Source organism: Lepidochelys kempii, chromosome 5 (assembly GCF_965140285.1).
Source record: "Lepidochelys kempii isolate rLepKem1 chromosome 5, rLepKem1.hap1, whole genome shotgun sequence".
Classification (NCBI taxonomy): Eukaryota; Metazoa; Chordata; order Testudines; family Cheloniidae; genus Lepidochelys; species Lepidochelys kempii.
Window position 1 is genome coordinate 120,752,997 of NC_136384.1, and position 18,258 is coordinate 120,771,254.

The 18,258-nt window shown below is 42.4% G+C and overlaps 1 protein-coding gene across 7 annotated transcripts in view; it reads right to left on the reverse strand.

Moving 5' to 3' along the window:
• The window catches only part of ECPAS (Ecm29 proteasome adaptor and scaffold), an 89,854-nt gene that overhangs the window by 39,728 nt on the left and 31,868 nt on the right, over window positions 1–18,258 (reverse strand). For all 7 annotated transcript variants that reach the window (XM_073345601.2, XM_073345606.2, XM_073345603.2 and 4 more), the window contains 12 exons: window positions 16,120–16,169; window positions 15,478–15,544; window positions 15,263–15,385; window positions 13,288–13,391; window positions 12,356–12,479; window positions 9,054–9,134; window positions 8,083–8,314; window positions 7,157–7,248; window positions 4,391–4,525; window positions 2,469–2,634; window positions 1,815–1,987; window positions 1,033–1,134 (listed from right to left, as the gene is read on the reverse strand). In XM_073345601.2, coding sequence (XP_073201702.1) covers window positions 1,033–1,134; window positions 1,815–1,987; window positions 2,469–2,634; window positions 4,391–4,525; window positions 7,157–7,248; window positions 8,083–8,314; window positions 9,054–9,134; window positions 12,356–12,479; window positions 13,288–13,391; window positions 15,263–15,385; window positions 15,478–15,544; window positions 16,120–16,169 — 1,449 coding nt within the window. The remainder of the gene's footprint in view (window positions 1–1,032; window positions 1,135–1,814; window positions 1,988–2,468; window positions 2,635–4,390; window positions 4,526–7,156; window positions 7,249–8,082; window positions 8,315–9,053; window positions 9,135–12,355; window positions 12,480–13,287; window positions 13,392–15,262; window positions 15,386–15,477; window positions 15,545–16,119; window positions 16,170–18,258) is intronic.

An 18,258-nucleotide genomic window follows, 5' to 3' on the forward strand; every position in this document is an offset into this window, starting at 1 on the left:
TTATATATACATAATTTTTTACTATTACCTGTAGCCCTAAGGCCTAATTTTCAAAGCTGCTGAGCACCTACAGTTCCCACTGACTTCAATTAGAGCAACAGCGTCTCAGTTCTTAGCAGAATCAGTCCCTCAAAATTAGTTTCCTGCAAGCTCAGATAAATCCTTGTGCTCAAATAAACATTTTATACAGGAAGCTCTCCAGTCCTCTGAGAAGTTCTAGGAAGAGAAGTGCGGCCTTTTGAAAGACCCACTTTGAAGATACAAATGTCATTTTTGTTGCTTTTATGATCATGTCATATTACAGGGCTTGGCCACAGCACCAGATCTGATATTCACTAGTCACCTCTGAATTTGCTAAATGCGATCATGATCAACTGAGAAAGGGAAAGCCAACCTGCAAATGTAGAACACTACCCTAATGTGGAAGGAGTTTTTCATTCTTCCTTCCAGCATCTCATTCAGTAAATTAGCAACTCTGAAATACTGTACAGGATGGAACAAAATACATTTCCAACATAGAGCAGAGTTCCGCGATTAACAAAAAAAAAATATTGCTGATTTTTTCTAAAATGATTAATTTAACCGAGCTACACCACTCAACGTCTTTCCAATACAATTTCTGTCCTTTGTTTAAAATTTGTCACAGGACCAAGATATTTTGACATTCAATGTGTATATTTAGTACATTTTAAAAGACCAGATTTTCAGAAGTGGTCTCTAAAAGGGCCCGTTAACACAAGCACTTACACCTGTGCTTAATTTTACAGACATAAGCAATCCCATGGACAATATGTATGTAAGTGGGCACAAGACTGGGAGCTAAAACTGAGGCCACAGGTTTTACATGCACAAAACTTCTCCTCACCCTCTACCAGCCTGCTTTGCAAACAGAAAGAACAGATCTGAAAAATGGAATGAGTCACTTCAAAGAGCAGCTCCCTTTTCCCTTTGTAAATGTGGCCCAAAGTATTCAGAAGGCTAATACAAATTGGAACACTCACTGAAGTGTAAGGGATAATGTTACTGCCTTACCTCCACAGAATCCATTAGTCCTTGCAGCAGTAGTTTCTGGTGGGGAAAGTCTCCATCTCCCACTGGAAAGTAACCCAGCGTTTGTATTGCTCGCTCTTTCATCTTAAAAACAGAATCACAAGATTTTACTCATAAACCCAGCAGGCACTTTTTCAACATAGATGCCTCCTAATTTGAAACCCAGAGCTTTTATTATTACTCTTTCACACCTTCCCACTGAGTTTAATTACCAGCGGTCATAGATTCCTAGAAATCAGAGATGGGGAAAACCTACTAGGTCATGCAATACATCCTCCTGCCAGTGCATAACTTTTCCCTACAGCGCAGCACGAGCTGGACAAAAAACCCACTGGAAAATGTCTCAAGTGGTGGCGTTTCCCCTCATTCCATTTGGGGTCCAGTCCAGGGCCTAGTCCCTTTCACGCAGTACTGTTTGGGAAGTTCTTCCTGATTTTCAGCCACAATATCCTATTTTCTTAGTTTCATCCCAAGAAGATAAAAACCACAACAAATATTATTATTTATTCAAGGGATTTTCTAACAGCCTTTGGCCTAACTCTCCTACACTGAAGCCAAGGGTAAAACTCCTATTGACTTTAGTGGGATCAGAGTTAAACCAAGGCTGAGTGCTTTTTGAAAATGTCATCACCAAGGCTGTAAGGGTGATGTCTCTCTTAGCTTGATAGGTAATCACGTTAGCCTCAGTTTAACCCGAAACAAACAAGAACAAATACGGAGAGAAAATATGCCAGAAACAAAATTAACAAACCAACAAATCTTACCTTATTTGTTTCCTTGCCAGAAGGGATTCTGGTCAATAAACTTTCAACAAGATGCAGCTTTGTAAACCCGGTGCCTTCGCTGGGAATTGGCAAGGGGCCGTTCCTGCCAATTTCCCCCAGTGCTGTACAAGCAGCAACTGCCAGAAGCGGAGAGGTGCTGTCCAAAAAGGAACCTACAGAGAACCAACAGGATGACTTGGTTTTTGTCCCTACAACCTGAATGCAGTCAGAAGTACAATTTTTTTTTTTTTTTTTTTAAACAAGAGGCCAGGTTTTGCTCTCCTGTATAACAGAGAGAATCAGGAATGAAGTCAGAGTTACAATGGAGTAAAACCAATTTAAATGAGAGAAGAATATACCACAAAGGTACATCTGTGTGCATCTGCTCGTCTCTCACATGGGAGTCTATTTCTTAATTAATATTGGAGTAGTGAACATTGTTTACATCTGATCAGACAACAGTGATGGAGACATTCTTAAAGACCGGCAAATCCATCAGACAGGTGTTATTCAGCATCAAGGCCACTATCAGTAGATGCAGCCAACCTGAGACACATCCTGAACCAGTTGTGACTGGAAACTATGCTTACATAAATTCTCATGTCAAGAACCAACAGTGCCAAGGTGCAATATAATAGCCAAGAGCAAAATTACCTATTGTTTCTGTTGTGGTCTTTATGAGCTGGTCTTGTTCTGGCATGACAACAATATTTGGCTCTTCAATGTCACGCATCTCCATCATCCTGGTTTTCCTTTTGGCCAGGTACCTTCCTACAGTGAATCCCAAAGCCAACAAGGATCCATGTTGGATTTCCGGGTTCTACAGACAATACCAACATGGTAGGAAATCTACATAGACACAATCATGTGTTTTACATAAAGCGTACATGAAAAGACAGATGTATAGGTAGGCCCGCTGGAAAGGTACAGCACGAAAATTCTGAGCTATTGCCAAGCCTATGGGGCTCTCCATAGGTTGTCGATACTGTCAATGTTTTCTGCACAATTTAGGCTTCCAGGGGAGATTTTCAATAGCTAAGGGATTTAGGAGCAGAAGACCCACAGAAGGTCACTCTGCTCCTAAATTGCTTAGGATTTTTTGAAAGCCTCGCCCTCAAGTTACCAGGAGAAAAAAAGCCATCTGTAATCCTTTAGTTTATAAATATATCCTTCTGCATGTGAGCAGTGCTGTCTTCCCCAGTTTACACACACAAGAGACTGAAACAAGGAGACAAGTTCTGCTCTTGCGTACTCCAGATAAAATCCCTTCAATTCAGTTACTCAGAATTCACAAGTGAGTACACAATCTGGTCCAGTCGTTCTAGATGAGGTTAAAGCAAGAACATTAATTATTTCAGTGTTGATCTTTGAATTAGAAATGTCTAGTTAATTAGTTAATGTGTTTATCCAGTAGTCTGGATTCATTTGAAAGGATACTCTGCAGGAATAAGGCTTCAAGATTTAAAAGAAGCAAACAGAATTGCTTTTTCTTCTTTTTTTTTTTAATGTTTTTGTTTGATCCTCAACATATTACTCTAAGAAGGAAGGGAAAAAGAGTAGATCTAGGGGGGACTGGAAGATCTCAAAGAGGTAATGAAAGTTCTTGCAAAAAGTATTTCTTTTAAGAGAAGACTGAGTAAAATAAAGACTATTTTGTTTCTAATGGCTCAGCTTAGCTTTAAACATGGGAGTAGTCCCATTTGACTTCAAAAAGAACATGGTGTTAAGGTACTAGTAAAATAGCAGATTACTGAGATCTATGTAGGGATTAAAATCAAATTAGTTCTTTGGGGAAACATATCTTAGGGAGCTAACTCTTTCCTTAGACTGCAGTAGGTGAGTCGCATCAAGAAAATTATTTGCCTGGTTTCTTTAAGGAGGGGAGGGAAGGTTTGAATTCCGCATTGTTTGCAATCCTATTAGTCAAGGAACTCAGGTAAGCTCCAGAGATATGAATAATGAGAGGAGGAAAGGGGCTCAGAGGGAGGGAAGGAAGCCCCATCCAGTTGCGATAACAGTCATAGGAGGTGAAGGCTGTGGACCCTTAAAACCATGCCCTACCTAGCAAAGGTTCCTGGGTAGGAGAAAGCTTTCACTGGCCTGCAGTGAAGGGAGGGAGCTATGGCTTAGCCAGGGGAAAGGCAATGGGTGACCAGCTAAATACTTTCTAAAATCTGGGCTTACCTTTAATTGCTCATCAATAAAAACAAAAAAACTTATAACTGCCTGAGGTAGCTGGTGCAACCCATTATCATGCAATATGATGACGACTATTTAACTGACTAAACTTCTTAATAATGGTTCCTAACGGTCCTGGTTGTGCTTAGGAGAAATGTCAAATACTGACTGAGTACAGTTTCAATTATGTATTTACTTAGAAAAGTTGTTCTACTCAAATATAGCAACGTTTTTTCCTACCTCCAACAAGTAACCGACTAATTCAATGGTGCTTTTCCATATTAAAAAAAAAAAAAATCACTAAGTAATACATTCTGGACTGCTATAAGATTAACATCTTCAATTAAAATGTTGCAATTAAAAATAATACAAGAAATGGATAAAGAGAATGTAATTACATGATTGTCTTTTGCTGTCTTGATCAGTTGCTGTACAGAGGACTTCAGTTCATTTCCAGACATTGTAGACAACACTACAGAATACAACAGTGCTGCCAGCTCACGCATCTCTTCCTTGTTTGTATTCATCAGACTCTGTACGTTTTAAAAACCAAAAACAAACAACAAAGATGGAACATACTTCATTGATGGTCTAGCTTTAATACATTAGCCACCGTTCAGATGCAACTACCCACCTACACTCCATAATTTTACTCTAACCTCTTTTTACCCTTGGAATATAATTATCAACACTGAGTAACTTGCTTAGGACCCAGTTCAGCAAAGCACTCGTGCTTAGGTTTAAGCATGAATAGTCCTGTTGCCCTCAAGGGGGCTACTCACATGTTTACAGTTAGCGTGATGCTTAAATGCTTTGCCGAATCGGGTATTAAAAAAGAAATTTCATGTTCCCCAGCCCTGGGGAGCTAAAAACGCCATGGAATTGTACGAGACAAAATTCCTGTCTTGTACAATTCCATAGTGCCACAGAGTACATTTGCCTTTCGTTTGCTCTTTCCTCCTCACTTGATAAAGGAAAAAAACTGAAGAGATTAAACCTACTTAATGCGAAGGCTGCAAATGTAACAGACACAGAAGTCAAGAAATGGAAAAGTCACAGTTCTCTCAGCAACATTAATTCACCCATGTTATTTGTATGGAGTATTTTTTATTACCTAGACTGTTAAAAAGGTCTGGTTATTATGGCAGTGTTAGCATAACAAACATAATATAAACATTTGTTTCCTAACTTGTGTTTTTAAGTTTATAATCTTACTCTTTGCATTTAACTCTACACACACACACACGTGCGCGCTTGTGTGTGTAGAGAGCGATAAATGCAAAAAGTAGGGTTATAAACTTAAACAACATTCTCAGGTCACCAGAACCCTTCAGTTCGAATTGTGTGTGTGTGTGTAAATACACACACATACACACTTCAGACTGAAGGATTCAGGTGACCTGAGATGATCAGAAAAAAAAAAAAAAAAAGAGGTTTATCACCACCAGAATACTGCCAATGGAGTTATATTGCTTGATTCAAAACTTACATCAGTATATTAGACTGCCCTTCACCCACCCACCCCAAGAGAGCTGCCAGAGCAGCTCCTCTCACTGGTAGATTCTTAGATGGGGAAGTCCTCCTACCCGTGAACTACCAAAGAATGGAACCGCTCTGATTGATACAAGTGAAAGATCTGGCCCTCAGAGTATGTCTATACTGCACTAAGACACCGGCAGCTGGCCCACGTCAGGTGACTTGGGCTTGCAGGTCTCTGGCTATGGGGCTGTTTAATTGCAGTGTAGATGTCTGGCTTGGGCTTTAGGCTGGGATTTGGAACCCATCAGTGGGGAGGGTCCCAGAGCCTGGGCTCCGGTGCAAGCATAAATGTCTACACTGCAGTTAAACAGCCCTGTAGCCCAAGCCTGAGTCAGCTATCACAGGCGAGCCATAGCTGTTTAACTGCTGTGTAGACATACCCCTCAGAGTCTACCAATGTGAGGGAATATAGGGTATGTCTACACTGCAGCTGGGAACATGCTCCCTGTTGTAGGGGCAGCAGTGATCTGTATAACCTGTATGTTCAAGAGGTTCCCCCCCACACTTTTTTTTTTCTCCTCTCCCTCTTTGAATACCCGTGAAGTGGCTTTCCCCTTCCCCCTCCCTCCTGGAATGCTTGTGGGATGAATGGGCTGGTTGAATAGCTGGAAGATCGGAAGAGCTCCCAGGTAGACAAGGTGTCTGGGACTCTGATTAGGCAGCAATCGCACGCCCAATGTATGGACACTGCCCGAGGTGGAGAGTGACCAACCACACGCAGCCAAGTCATCTCTAGTTGCGGGCCATGAGGAGCAGGTCCTTAAAAGGGGAAGGGGCCATCTGCACAGGAGTGCACTCACAAGCTTGTAGCTCCCATGAAGGCCCTTTGCCCGGACCACCTGGCCAGTGGTTCGCCACATTGCATTCCATTGTGCCTCGGGAAGACTGACCTTCATCACATCATCCATCGCTGCGCTGTAGGACACTTACCTTGAAGGATCCTGACATCGCCAGTGCCGTTTCTGTCCTGGGAGTGTGAGTATGCAAGTGTGACCGCCCACTCTTCTTTTGAGCTTAGCTATCAGTATGATAAACGTGCTGCTTTCTGCCAAACTCTGGTAGGTCATTAGTCTTCCCTAAGCTTACCAGCTGGCCCAATTTTGAGAAACACTCCCCAGCACAAGTAGACAGACAGATAGACAGACGCTACCTCTGCTTGTGCTAGCACACTAAAAACAGCCATGTAGCTGGGGGTAGCATGGGCATCAGCTTGGGCTAGCTCCCTGGGTATGCACTTGAGTGGCTATCCCCAGCCACCACCAGTGCTATCCCCAGCCACAATGCTAATTTTACCATGTTAGCTCAAGCAGAGCGACCACGAGACTATCAGCCCACGCAGGGAAGCACACTCCCAGCTGCAGTGTAGATGTACACTTAGTAACATCCGTCTAAAACTATGATCTAACAAACATATACCAGATCACAGAGTAATGAAGCAGAGAAAGAGAGAGAACAATGCGAACTAAACCCGCAACAGACTTAGAAAATAAAAATATTGCAAAAAAGAATCTTTCACTCCTCAAGATTACTGATCAGCTAATCAGCTACCTGGAAAATTATTAGGTCTTGAAATGCCAGATTTTGCGAAGGTGAACAGAAAAAAAATCCACGTGTGTGCAACGTACCTTTATCCAATCTATTTTGTCTGCAAATCTGGTTGCTAGTTTTTCTGGATACACCGAAACAACTTCTAGAAGACAGTACATTACTGGCAAACCTAAAGAGTAATTAAAGAATCAAGTTAAGGAAAATGAAATGCAATTTTTTCTATTTACAACTAATAGTAAAAACAGGCAAATGATGCCACATCAAGCAGTTTAATGCAAATTTAAAGATCCCAGATAAAGTTATGACTGACTTTCCGTATTATTTCTGAGTACTCTCTCTCTTATGGACATCAGACAGGCAAATATGCGTATTTCTAGTAAACTGTTTTAAAGGTACACAAGCAGTTTGTGATGAAACTTTAAATTGCCTCAGATATCTGATGAAGAGCGTCATTCCACAAGGGCACAGGCATGGACTTTTGTTTTTGCCAGTGGGTGTTGGCTCCTCTCCCTTCCCATGTGAGTGGGGCCTCAGAGGGAAGAGGCGGGGCAGGGGCAAGGGCAGGGCCTCGGGGTGCCGGGCCACAGTCCAGGCACTGGGGCAAACAAAAGATGAATCCAGCCCTGTGGGTGATGAGCACCCTCTACTTTTTTCAGTGGGTGCTTGAGCCCCAGAGCACCCACAGAGTTGGCGTCTTTGTACACGGGAACTGTTCAGGTGTGCAAAGACTGTAATAAACACTGACAATGGCCTGAAAATTCTGACACCCCAATCTAATAGATAATGTCGTGGCGCTCTCTCTCCTTAATCCCTTTCACAATTGTGTGCGAGGGAACAACTCTAAACTACAAACTGGCCTAAGACAGTTTGGGTTAGTTCTCGTTACAACCTATGGTCACTGAAGCAAAGTTCAGGGTATTGAGTATGCTTAGCCAATGCTCATTCAGAAGTTCTAGAAAGAGCTTTTCTTCTTTCCTCAGCACCATGGCCTATGGTTCCTCACCTCCAACACCAGACAACAGCTGCTGAAGAAGGCCAATATAGATTTGCACTGGGTTGGTTTCTCCACTTTTTGAGGAAGTGGAAGATGACGAGGAAGATATGAAGTTGCCAGACAGGAGGTTCCTGACATAACGGCCAATTGCCGGAGCATGGTCTTGCATGTCAGCTAAGCTCTGAGAGGCTGGTACCACGCCTGCACTATGAGCAAGACACATTCGCAGGTACAAGACTATCTAAACAGAGAAGAGAACAAGATAGGGTTAAGGTATTTCACAGGGAAACAGGAGTCAGATCCAGCAGGCGCCCCAGTCGTCAGTCTTCTGGGCGGGGGGACAACCAAAAATTGTAACTCAAAGGGTGTGCTCAGCTCAAAAAAGTTTGAAAACTGCTGGATTAAGTCATATGGGTCAAATAAAAAGGTGCTTCTAAACTGGTGTAACTTGCATCTTTTCTCAGCATGTATGTTACACCAATTTAGCATCCCTTAGCCCACATTGTGTAAGTAACACATCACCTCTGAATTTGGTTCATGGAGTCTACGGCTCATCATTGACATCAGGACCACCCTACCTGCTACCAAGCTATAAGAGCAATGTCTTGGGGGTGCGGCGTCTTCGGTCTTTGATTTCCCACAGTTGGGGGAGACCATCAGTGCCTTCTCTTGAGAGGTTAGGATGCTAGGTGTGTTCAAGGAGGCACTGTCAAAATATTCTCCTCAGAAAACCATCCCTTGCCAGTGACACACCAACTACCGAACTAACTCAAATCTCCCTTTTTAAGGAAGATTATGGAGGAGGTTGTGGCAAAGTCAGTCAGGTAAAGTCCCCAGAATTCCTTAAAGAACTGAACCCAGATTGCCAGAGTCCCAGGTTAGTGCCTTACATGCTATCACCACTGTTCTCCCAGTGTCCCATAGGTTAAATAACGACATGTAAGAATGCATCGCTATTGCAATGAGACAGACACAATTACCTCTCCAAATGTAGCAGGATTGAAAGGCAGGACTGCAGTTCCGGTCATGTATTTAGCAGGAGTTTTCATTCGGTGAGAGGCCTAAATAACAAACACATAGATTTAGCAGGGGTACACTCCAGACTGTAAATGGTATATACTTAGTAATAATATTTTCTGCTGCAACTAATTGTACCACTATCTTCCATTCAGCAAATGTAATTATAAACAAAACACTGTGCATTTGCATAATGCATTTAACCAGAAGATCTCAAAAGTGCTTCACAATAATTAATTAAGCCTCACAACTGGAGCTGGAATTTTCTTCCTCAAAATTTCAAACCAAATTATTCAAAAAACACCATTTAATTTCAAAAATTTCAAACTAAATTCCAAAAAGTCTTCCAAGACTGCCAGCTCAGGCTGGCAAGAAGCCAGGAAGCTTAGGAACCAGCAGGAAACCTGCCTGGTTTCCCAGGGAAACTCATCAAAATCAACACATTCCCACAGAATGTTTCAATTCCAACAATTCAACATCTTTCAAGAGTAAACCAGCCCTACTTTCAAAACCCCAGTAAGGTAGGCAGATATTAGTTTATCAGCATGTACGATGGCTCTAGGCCTGGATTCAACAATTGTGGAGTCAATTATGTCTTCAAATTCTTTGCTTAATTGGGGCCCTAACAAGGCACAGACAGCTTAAGCAAGCATCTGAAGTCAAATGAGCGAATGAGTGGAAGACTTTGGATCAGAGTCCACGACTCAAGACTCTCGAAACACTGGATCTTACTCCTCCTTTAAATTTAGTTCTCTAGATTTTGAAGACAAGAGTTAAGCTCATTTACGTAGGGAAGTCATTTTGCACACTGATCCTGGCCGTAAAGTGTTCCTTACATGGACCAGCTCCAGCACACATTTATTATTCACCACTTGCATATGAAAAACAAACACGTAAAGGTGTCTCAGCAAAGGGGAAAACTTGGTCTTGATGCTTCTGTTAAAGACAGACCTGAATAATGATGGGGGTGTGGACAGGGGGTTCTCCTGTTTGTTTTTCACACTAGAAACTCAGGTTGTGTCTAATCTGAAGGACTCTGCGATCCTGAGTGAACTAGTGACATCACAAGAGCCACGAGAACAAAAAAAGTGAACTGAAAGGGATTTTTAGTCACATTGATGAAAATTCTGGGTTTTTTTTAAAACACCTATTTAACCGGAACGACTCCTATCCCGGATAAAGGAAGTTCTTGCTAGAAATTCAACACCATCTCCCCTCAGTTCAATGACATCTGCTGAGGACACAAAGTTGGGGGGTATTATCCATACACAGGCAGATCGTAATATTATACAGCAGGACCTTGAAGACTGGAGAAACAGAAATGGGATGAAATTCAATAGCACAAAGTGCTTAGTGTCTAATATGAACCACCAGCTTGTAGCAGAAATTCTTCAGTTGGAAGTGACAGAGGAGGAGAGTGACCTAGGTGTACTGGTCAATTACAGGATGACTATGTGCAACCAATGTGATGCAGTTACGAACAAGGCAAACGGGATTCTAGGATGTATCAGGAGAGGCATTTCCAGTGGGGATAGGGAAGCATTAATGCCATTGTACAAGGCACTGGTAGGACCCATTTGGAATACAGGGTACAATTTTGTTCACCCGTGTTCAAGAAAGATGAATTCAAACTGGAGCAGGAGCAGAGAAGAGCAAGTAGAATGATCAAGGCCAATGAAGGATCTAACTTATGAGATGAGACTGGAAGAGTTTGGCTTGTTTAGCTTAGCAAACGGTGCTGAGAGGGGATATGACTGCTCTCTAAAAATACATCAGGGAGAGTGAAGAGCTATTTAAGTTAAAGGACAATGCTGATACAAGAACAAATGTGTATAAATTCATAGCCATGAATTTATCTTATGTGCCTAAATCTCATGCTTCAGGACTTCTGCCAGTCACCTGCAGGGGGTCAGGAAGGAATTTTCCCTCAATGCATTCCGGATTTATTTTAATCTCCTTCCTCTGAAGCATCAGAGTTGGCCAGGGTTGGAGATGGGCCACTGGACAGGATGGGCCAGGGCTCTGAGGTGGCACCAAGCATTCTCTCTCTCAGCTACTTGGCTAACTGGTTCTTGCTTACATGCTCAGGATCGGATCACCATCTGTGGGGTCAGGAAGGAATTTCCCCCAGGTTGAACTGGCAGTGACCTTAGGGGTTTCTGCCTTCTTCTGCAGCGGGTCATTTGCAGGGATTATCTGGATACATCTCAATTGTTTCCCTGCCATTACAGGGACCTTGGGCACTAACACATCTCAGTCCCTCCCGTGCTTTGCCTGGGGCACATAATATAGATTAGTTTCCTGTGGGCTACAATACTTTTGTCTAATTCCATTCGTTGGGTTTAGCGTGCTGGCGTTAATAACCAGTGGTATACAGAAGCTCAGACTAGATGACCTGGTGATCCCTTCTGGCCTTAAACTCTATGACTACGACATTGAAGTATCAGCTGTCACAATGAACATCCCTGAGACCTCCCAGAGGTCCTGCTAGAAAGGCAGTTAAGTTCCAATTTGACATCCCTGATATTCCTAAGGAAGAAAAAAAAATATGCAGAAAAAAACCCTTTTAAAACAAGTCATTTCAGACTTTATACTTCATAAGAAAAGCAAAAAAGGGCACAAGCCCATTATTTAAATCCGTACAGGTCGCCTTTAAGTGCACACAGAGGGGAACAAACTGCTAGAGCAGTATGTCACATCAGGCCCTGGGGCATCTCACACTGTAGGACTCACACAATGTCATTTTCATTTTTCTGCTGAGTTAGTATGAAGATGAGTAATTAATCCTTTGAGTTAATAGCAACCTCCTTCATTTGTTCCATTTTCTCTCTCCGTATATTGTAATGCTTTTACATGCTATACAATATATTCCTCCCTTTCTCTGGGCCAGACAATACATGGTCTTTGTTCCTTTAAGAATTGTGTGTGTGAAGTAACTGCTTGTGTAAGGTGCTGGATGATCGGCCCCGGACATTGAACTCTCCGCACATAACTAATTCAGCACAAGCCGCAGCAGTTCAAGCTTTCCCCGCTGACCTAAAGCAGTTATTTCAAAGGATCAGTTTCCATAGGCCTGTTTAACCTTTAGTTTCTTTGCCAAGGTGGCCAGTAATGGTGCCTATTAGGACCAACTGAGAGGGAAGTTCTTGCAATCTCAAATCTGCTCTTTACTCGAACTTCAGCTAACACCACTGCCTTGGAGGTAAAAAAGCCTGCAATCATTACAAGCCATGCTGCCATCATCACCCGTGCTGCGGTAATGTACCTTGTCTTGAATGTAATGGACCATTTCTGGGAAGGAAGGCATCTGTTTACCAGCACTTTCCTTTTCATTTTTACCAGGAAACATTCTCAGTACACGCTGGGCTTCTCCATGCACCTCCTCCCGTCTTTCAAGGGGAAAAATGAGAAAGGAAAGTCATTTGCACACGAGCACAGAACGAATGTTATTTAACGAACAACAAGTGAATTTCTTGGGGAGAGAGAGGGCTTTTAAGGAAAGAAGCTTTTTTAAACACTGCAGAGAACCAGCTCCAGGTTACAGAATATAAACAGCCTTTTGATTCTGGAAGAAAGGAGACTGGATGATAAAAGACTTTCTTGGCTTACATATCACAGTGTTCTCAAGCTTACCAGGCTAGCATCTTAACCAACCTATACAAACTGCCTTCAGTTTCCAGTCTTTCTACTCCCCCACCATGAAGTTTTGTTTTCCCTCTCTTCACCTCTTCTTTTTCCCCCATTTTATGCCCTGCCCTTAGCTGACCCATTGCTAGTCCTCTCACAAAGTACTTATCTGAACCAGCAGTTCCCCAGGTATCACTAACCCAATGCCGTGCAAGACATGCTAGCTGCAACGGATTTACTTAGCTTGATTTAATTATATGATGGGTTGGTAAATCAAAACTTGAGCACTTCAAGGTTTTGACATTGTCAGTCCATCCTTACCCATAGTTAAAGTGTTTTCCCATCCTTCACCCCACATTGTTTTTCTGGTTTAAACTAAAAGACAAAAGTACCCTCTGAAAGATTTTGATTTCTCCTCTTCCTCCCTAGTTTGCCAAGATAAGGCAGAGCTACATGTCTCTGCAAGTCTGCCATTATAATGGCAACACAATGGCCAATTTCCAAACAACTGCATTGAATCTATTTATTTATTTTAACCCAGATGCAAAGTTAACACCTCCTGAAACTTACGGATCTCCTGCAGCTAAAAGCAGTAAGTATCTGGAAGGAATGTGATCTGACGGGAACACTGTGCTTGCAAATTTCACGGCCACCTGACGTACTTGGACTTCAGGCTTAAAAAAAAATAAAATAAATAAAAATCATTAGCCCATCACAACAGAAAGCTTTTTAAACCAAGGCAATTGCATGAAAGAAAAACCTTAAGATGAACCTAAATAGTTGTTTCAACAATAAAAAAAGTTTACTTCAGTTGGAAAAGGAAATAATTGTTTTGCCCCTATAAGTTACAGATCCAGACAAATTAGATGTATGTGCCTGTACAGTATCTGCCACAGTGGGTCTTGATCTTGGTTGGGACCTCTAGTTTCTACTATAATGCAAACAATAATTTGCAGCCAAAAACAAAGGATTTCTATGTATGCATGCAAACAGATATCTAAACCATCTTCACTTTAGATCTGATCCAATTAAGCCAAAAGTAATTATGGAGGTGCAAGGAAACATGGAAGTACATTTGGAAAGGTATCTAGTCACAGCATCCACCATAAATGTTTTTAGCAACATCCTTTTTCATAGACATTTTGTGACAATTCCTATGGAACACAGTGGCTGTGCTGGGGATTTAAACATTTTCTTCAAGATCAGAAGAGGTCATAATTCTTCCTTCTATTATGTTACACACCATTCTGTGTTACTTCTGCCCCAGAGGAACAAACACGGTCCTGTGAAGGTTCCAATCCTAAACTGTTACTGAAGTGAAAAGAACACAGCACTGAAGTAGCTACTCAAATTAACACTGAAAAGGTTATTGTACTTGAAATTGACCAGCATTAACAGTGTTCTTATCTGGTACACTACTGTGTCTCAACCCCTACTTCGACAATTCAAGGCCACCTCTCTAAACCAATTCTTGGTGCAGCAAGACACAGAAAAAACACCACCAGTTTTTGCAGTAAGCACAGTGTGAATAGTTAAATGTGTAATTACGCACACACACTCTCACTCTCTTACTATTAGGCATCATGGGCCACGATCTCAAACCTTAATCATCTAAGCAGTTAAAAAACAAGAACTTGCAGGATTAGACCATAATAAATAGAACTGCAAATAGGATCACAGTAGCCAGAGATGAAAAAAAGAACTATTAGCTCAGTGAGTCCCAGCCTCTTTACAAGGTCTGGATAGCATCTCCAGATGTAGGACAGGTTCTTTCTTAAAAGAATACACTCTTGAGGCTCAGATATCTAGAATTGCAAGGGCAAAACAGTCACGTATTTGTACTCCTAGTTTTGCACAGGTAAATGTGTATATCACAGGAAACGCATGCATAACTATCCCTACAATTGCAGAACCTCCAGGTACACATTAGCTGCACAGCTACAAGCAATTCTGAAAAGATAGGCCTGGACAGGGAAATTTGGGGGGGGGGGGGGGGGGAGAGAGAAAGGTGCACTGATATCATGATTCCAGTCACTAGAACATTTTCAGATTGTTTCACTTCATTACATGGAAAGCCTCTGCATAGATGTAACAGCACAAGGAAAATGGAAGAGCGAACCTCTCTAACAAGACACAGCAGAGACAGTGTTAGAGGTTAGAGCTGAGTGAATCACTGATTTTTTTTTGGTTAGTTTCAAGCCGAAAACAGAATTTGGGTGGGGAGGGTGAGAGGGGGGGTGTAGAAGGTTTCCTTGAAGAAATTTAAAAAAAACAAAAAACAAAAAAGTATTTGGATCAAATGAAATGTTTCAAATGTCAACCTGAAATGACCACATTTTCTAAACAAAATGTTTCAATGCTTCTGGAAAAAAAACTTTTTTTCTGGCCAAAACTATTCCCCGACTCACAAATGGATTCAGAGCCCTGAAAAATGCATTTTTAGTGAAAATGTCTACTAACTGAAAAATATTTTCTTCGCTCTACAGGAGATACCACGCAGATCTGTCTTCTTTAAAAAATGATAGTTTTATCCCTAATAAAATACCTTTATTAGGTATGAAGCCACAAGAGCCTCCATAAGCGTACGCTGTGCTCCTTCCAAACTACTGTATGCGCCAACCATCATAGACAAGGCCTCCTGAATAGCCAGCCTGGTATCGGGCTCTTCCTGCAATATGAAAACAAGAGGATTCATTACTCTCCAGTGTGTCCCCCAAACATTAAATAATAACCTTCTCCCAAACCCACGTGATCACCTACCTTGCACAAAGCTTCAAAAAACTGCTGGACAAGAGCTATGTCCTTGGTAAACAGCTGAGGCATTCGACTGAAATAGAATCATTTGAGAAGGTTTTTTAAAAAGAATTTGAGAGCAAATATATCCACACTCTGCATTTCACTTCCCTCATCTCTTTACAACTCACCTCTACCTCCAAGCATCATCTCAAGTTCTAAATTATCCACCTCCACCACTGGGCAATTATTCCCATTAACAACCGCTCAGCATGGCTCAGAAATCAAGACATTCTATGAAACAGTCAATTTGATAGCCAGTGTGGAGGTCCACTTTTGAACACACAGCTCACAGAGTTCATGAGTGCTAACCTCCGCTAAAAGTCATAAATGAACAAACCTGCAGCAATCTAGAGAAGCGAACCATTTTTAGATCCTCTCTACATGCTTCCGCGAACTACCATCAGTCATTCCTAGCATAATGATCAACCACCAACATGCTTCATTTTACAGATGCAGAGATGACACAAGACAGTGCTTCTCCACATGCTGTGCTCTGTTGCAAATGGCCACGTGGCACGACACTAACGCACCGGCCTGCTGACAGAGTTACAAATTGCTTTGGAAAAAATATCCGACATCCCGTTACTTAAAATACACTTTAGTTACCTGGAGAGTTTTCCAACAGCTGAATAGGCCATTGACAGCAGTTTGGGGTCCTTGAATTATAAAACAATAAAAAGCCCAGTCAGCAGAGAGCCAGGAGAGAGAAAAACACAGATACCTATCCCTTACAATTATGCCTTTACTTTACATCCTGTCTCCTAACCTTTGAAACATGTTCCGGAGACATCGAGAACAAAGAAAATAATCAAATCCCAGAGCTAAGCACCTTGTAAATGAAGAATAGATGTGTTACACTCTTCCCACAGAAACGAAAAATGACACCAAAAAAGCTGCCTTGATCTTTCAAGAAAGAAAAGCTGATGGGATTTGATAGGTCTGTGAAATGGCCAGCAAGTAACAGACACCTTTCACTGAGCCCAACCACCTTGCCACAGAGCCTCTCACTCGTCACACAACAGGTTCAGGGTCCCCAGGCAAACAATTATTTAAACACTTGGCTCCGGTAGCACCCATCCAACCATTTCTTAAATGCATACCCACCACACCCTTCGTAAGGAAAGGAAAGGCCCATCCCTCCTCCTATCGGTACACCTTTCCTGACAGCCTTATTGGACTCACTGGGACTAGGAAAGGGTTTGCATGATCAGGCATTGGTAACGTGCTTTATAAAAACCACAAGTTTGCTTTATGAAATGACACTGGGAAAACCTGCATTGTGTTTTGGGCCAGAGTACGACACCCTTAGTTATGGCTGGTAGTACCTGTTGAAATGATACCATCCCTACCCTGCCTTAGGTCCCACTGACTTCACATGGAGGAAGGCATTACTCAGGGAAGGTCTAGAGGAACATCTAGTGCATGGCAAGCTGGGGTGTCAATCAAACTCGCCTGCTCCACAGTAACTGGCCGCGTAGACCCTGCCGCTGAGCATAAAGGAACTTCTAGCATGCAGCAGCAGGACCCACGTGGCCAGTTAGTGTGCAGCAGGCTAGTGTGGGGTAGATTTGCACCCGTCTGCCATGTACTGAGTGTTCACCTACATAAGCCCTCAGCCTGAGTCAGGGTATCACAATCAGGCCCGTGCAGCGCCTAGCACGAAGGGGTCTAGGTCCATGACTTCGACTCCCAGGTCCTTTCACAATACCAGGAGTGAATAACAAATCGCTGCAAGGTTACCCTGGCCCATCACCACTGATTGGAACTTCAGCACTATGGTCCACTAAAGACTCTACAAACACTATCAATGCACCTTACACAAGGGAGAGAGATTTTAATTATACACCCAGCATTTACTAGCACCCCTCTCACCCTGTTTCCTCCTTGCTTTCTTTACGTAACGTGCATCTAATGCTATTTTCCTTTGTTTACCAAACTCCCTCATGTCTCAGCAATATTTACATTCCTACATCCCCTCACCTACTCCTCTCACTGCCTCCCTGCCCTACTCCCCTGTTATTTTCCTGTCCTCACCACCACCACCCCCACCTCCATCTGTGAGGCTTTTGACGTTTAAATTGGTAGTTAACAAAAACACCCCGAATCAGAAGGTTATTAAATGTGTCTGGTTCAACTTCGCTTGTTACAGCCTCAGCTTTCCCTTTGCAAGTTCAACCCAGAGAGGAGTGACACGTTGCTGATGCACAATGGAGAAGCATCCAGAGGATCTGATAAAAGTGGTTTCCGCTCCCACCGTTGGCAAGAGATGGACATACCCTTGCAACATGGTCTACAATCTAAGTTTGGCCCATTAGCTGCTCCTGGGAGGTAAGCTACAATTGTGGCTACGTGCAGTCTTCTGCCTTTGTTAGGGTAGAAAGTTGGACCTTATCCCCTCCGATGCAGATTGCACACACTAACCAATGCTTTGTATTAAGCGATTGTATACTTCTGTATTAAACAACTGCAGTGCACTCTGCTTGGGACTACGCCTGAAGACCACTACATGGAAGTTTCATCAGGCAATGAAAGACACCAAGGTCATACTTAAAGTTATACATGGGCTTAAGTACCTCCCTGGATCTGGGCATCAGAGAATAAAGTCCCAGTCCTGCAAACAAACAGTTACGCATGTGCTAACTTCAAGTACATGAATAGTCCCATTGAAGTCTTGCAATCAACATGACTACTCACGTGCATGTGCATAAGTGTTTGCAAGACTGGGAGCCAAATGACTTGCCAAAG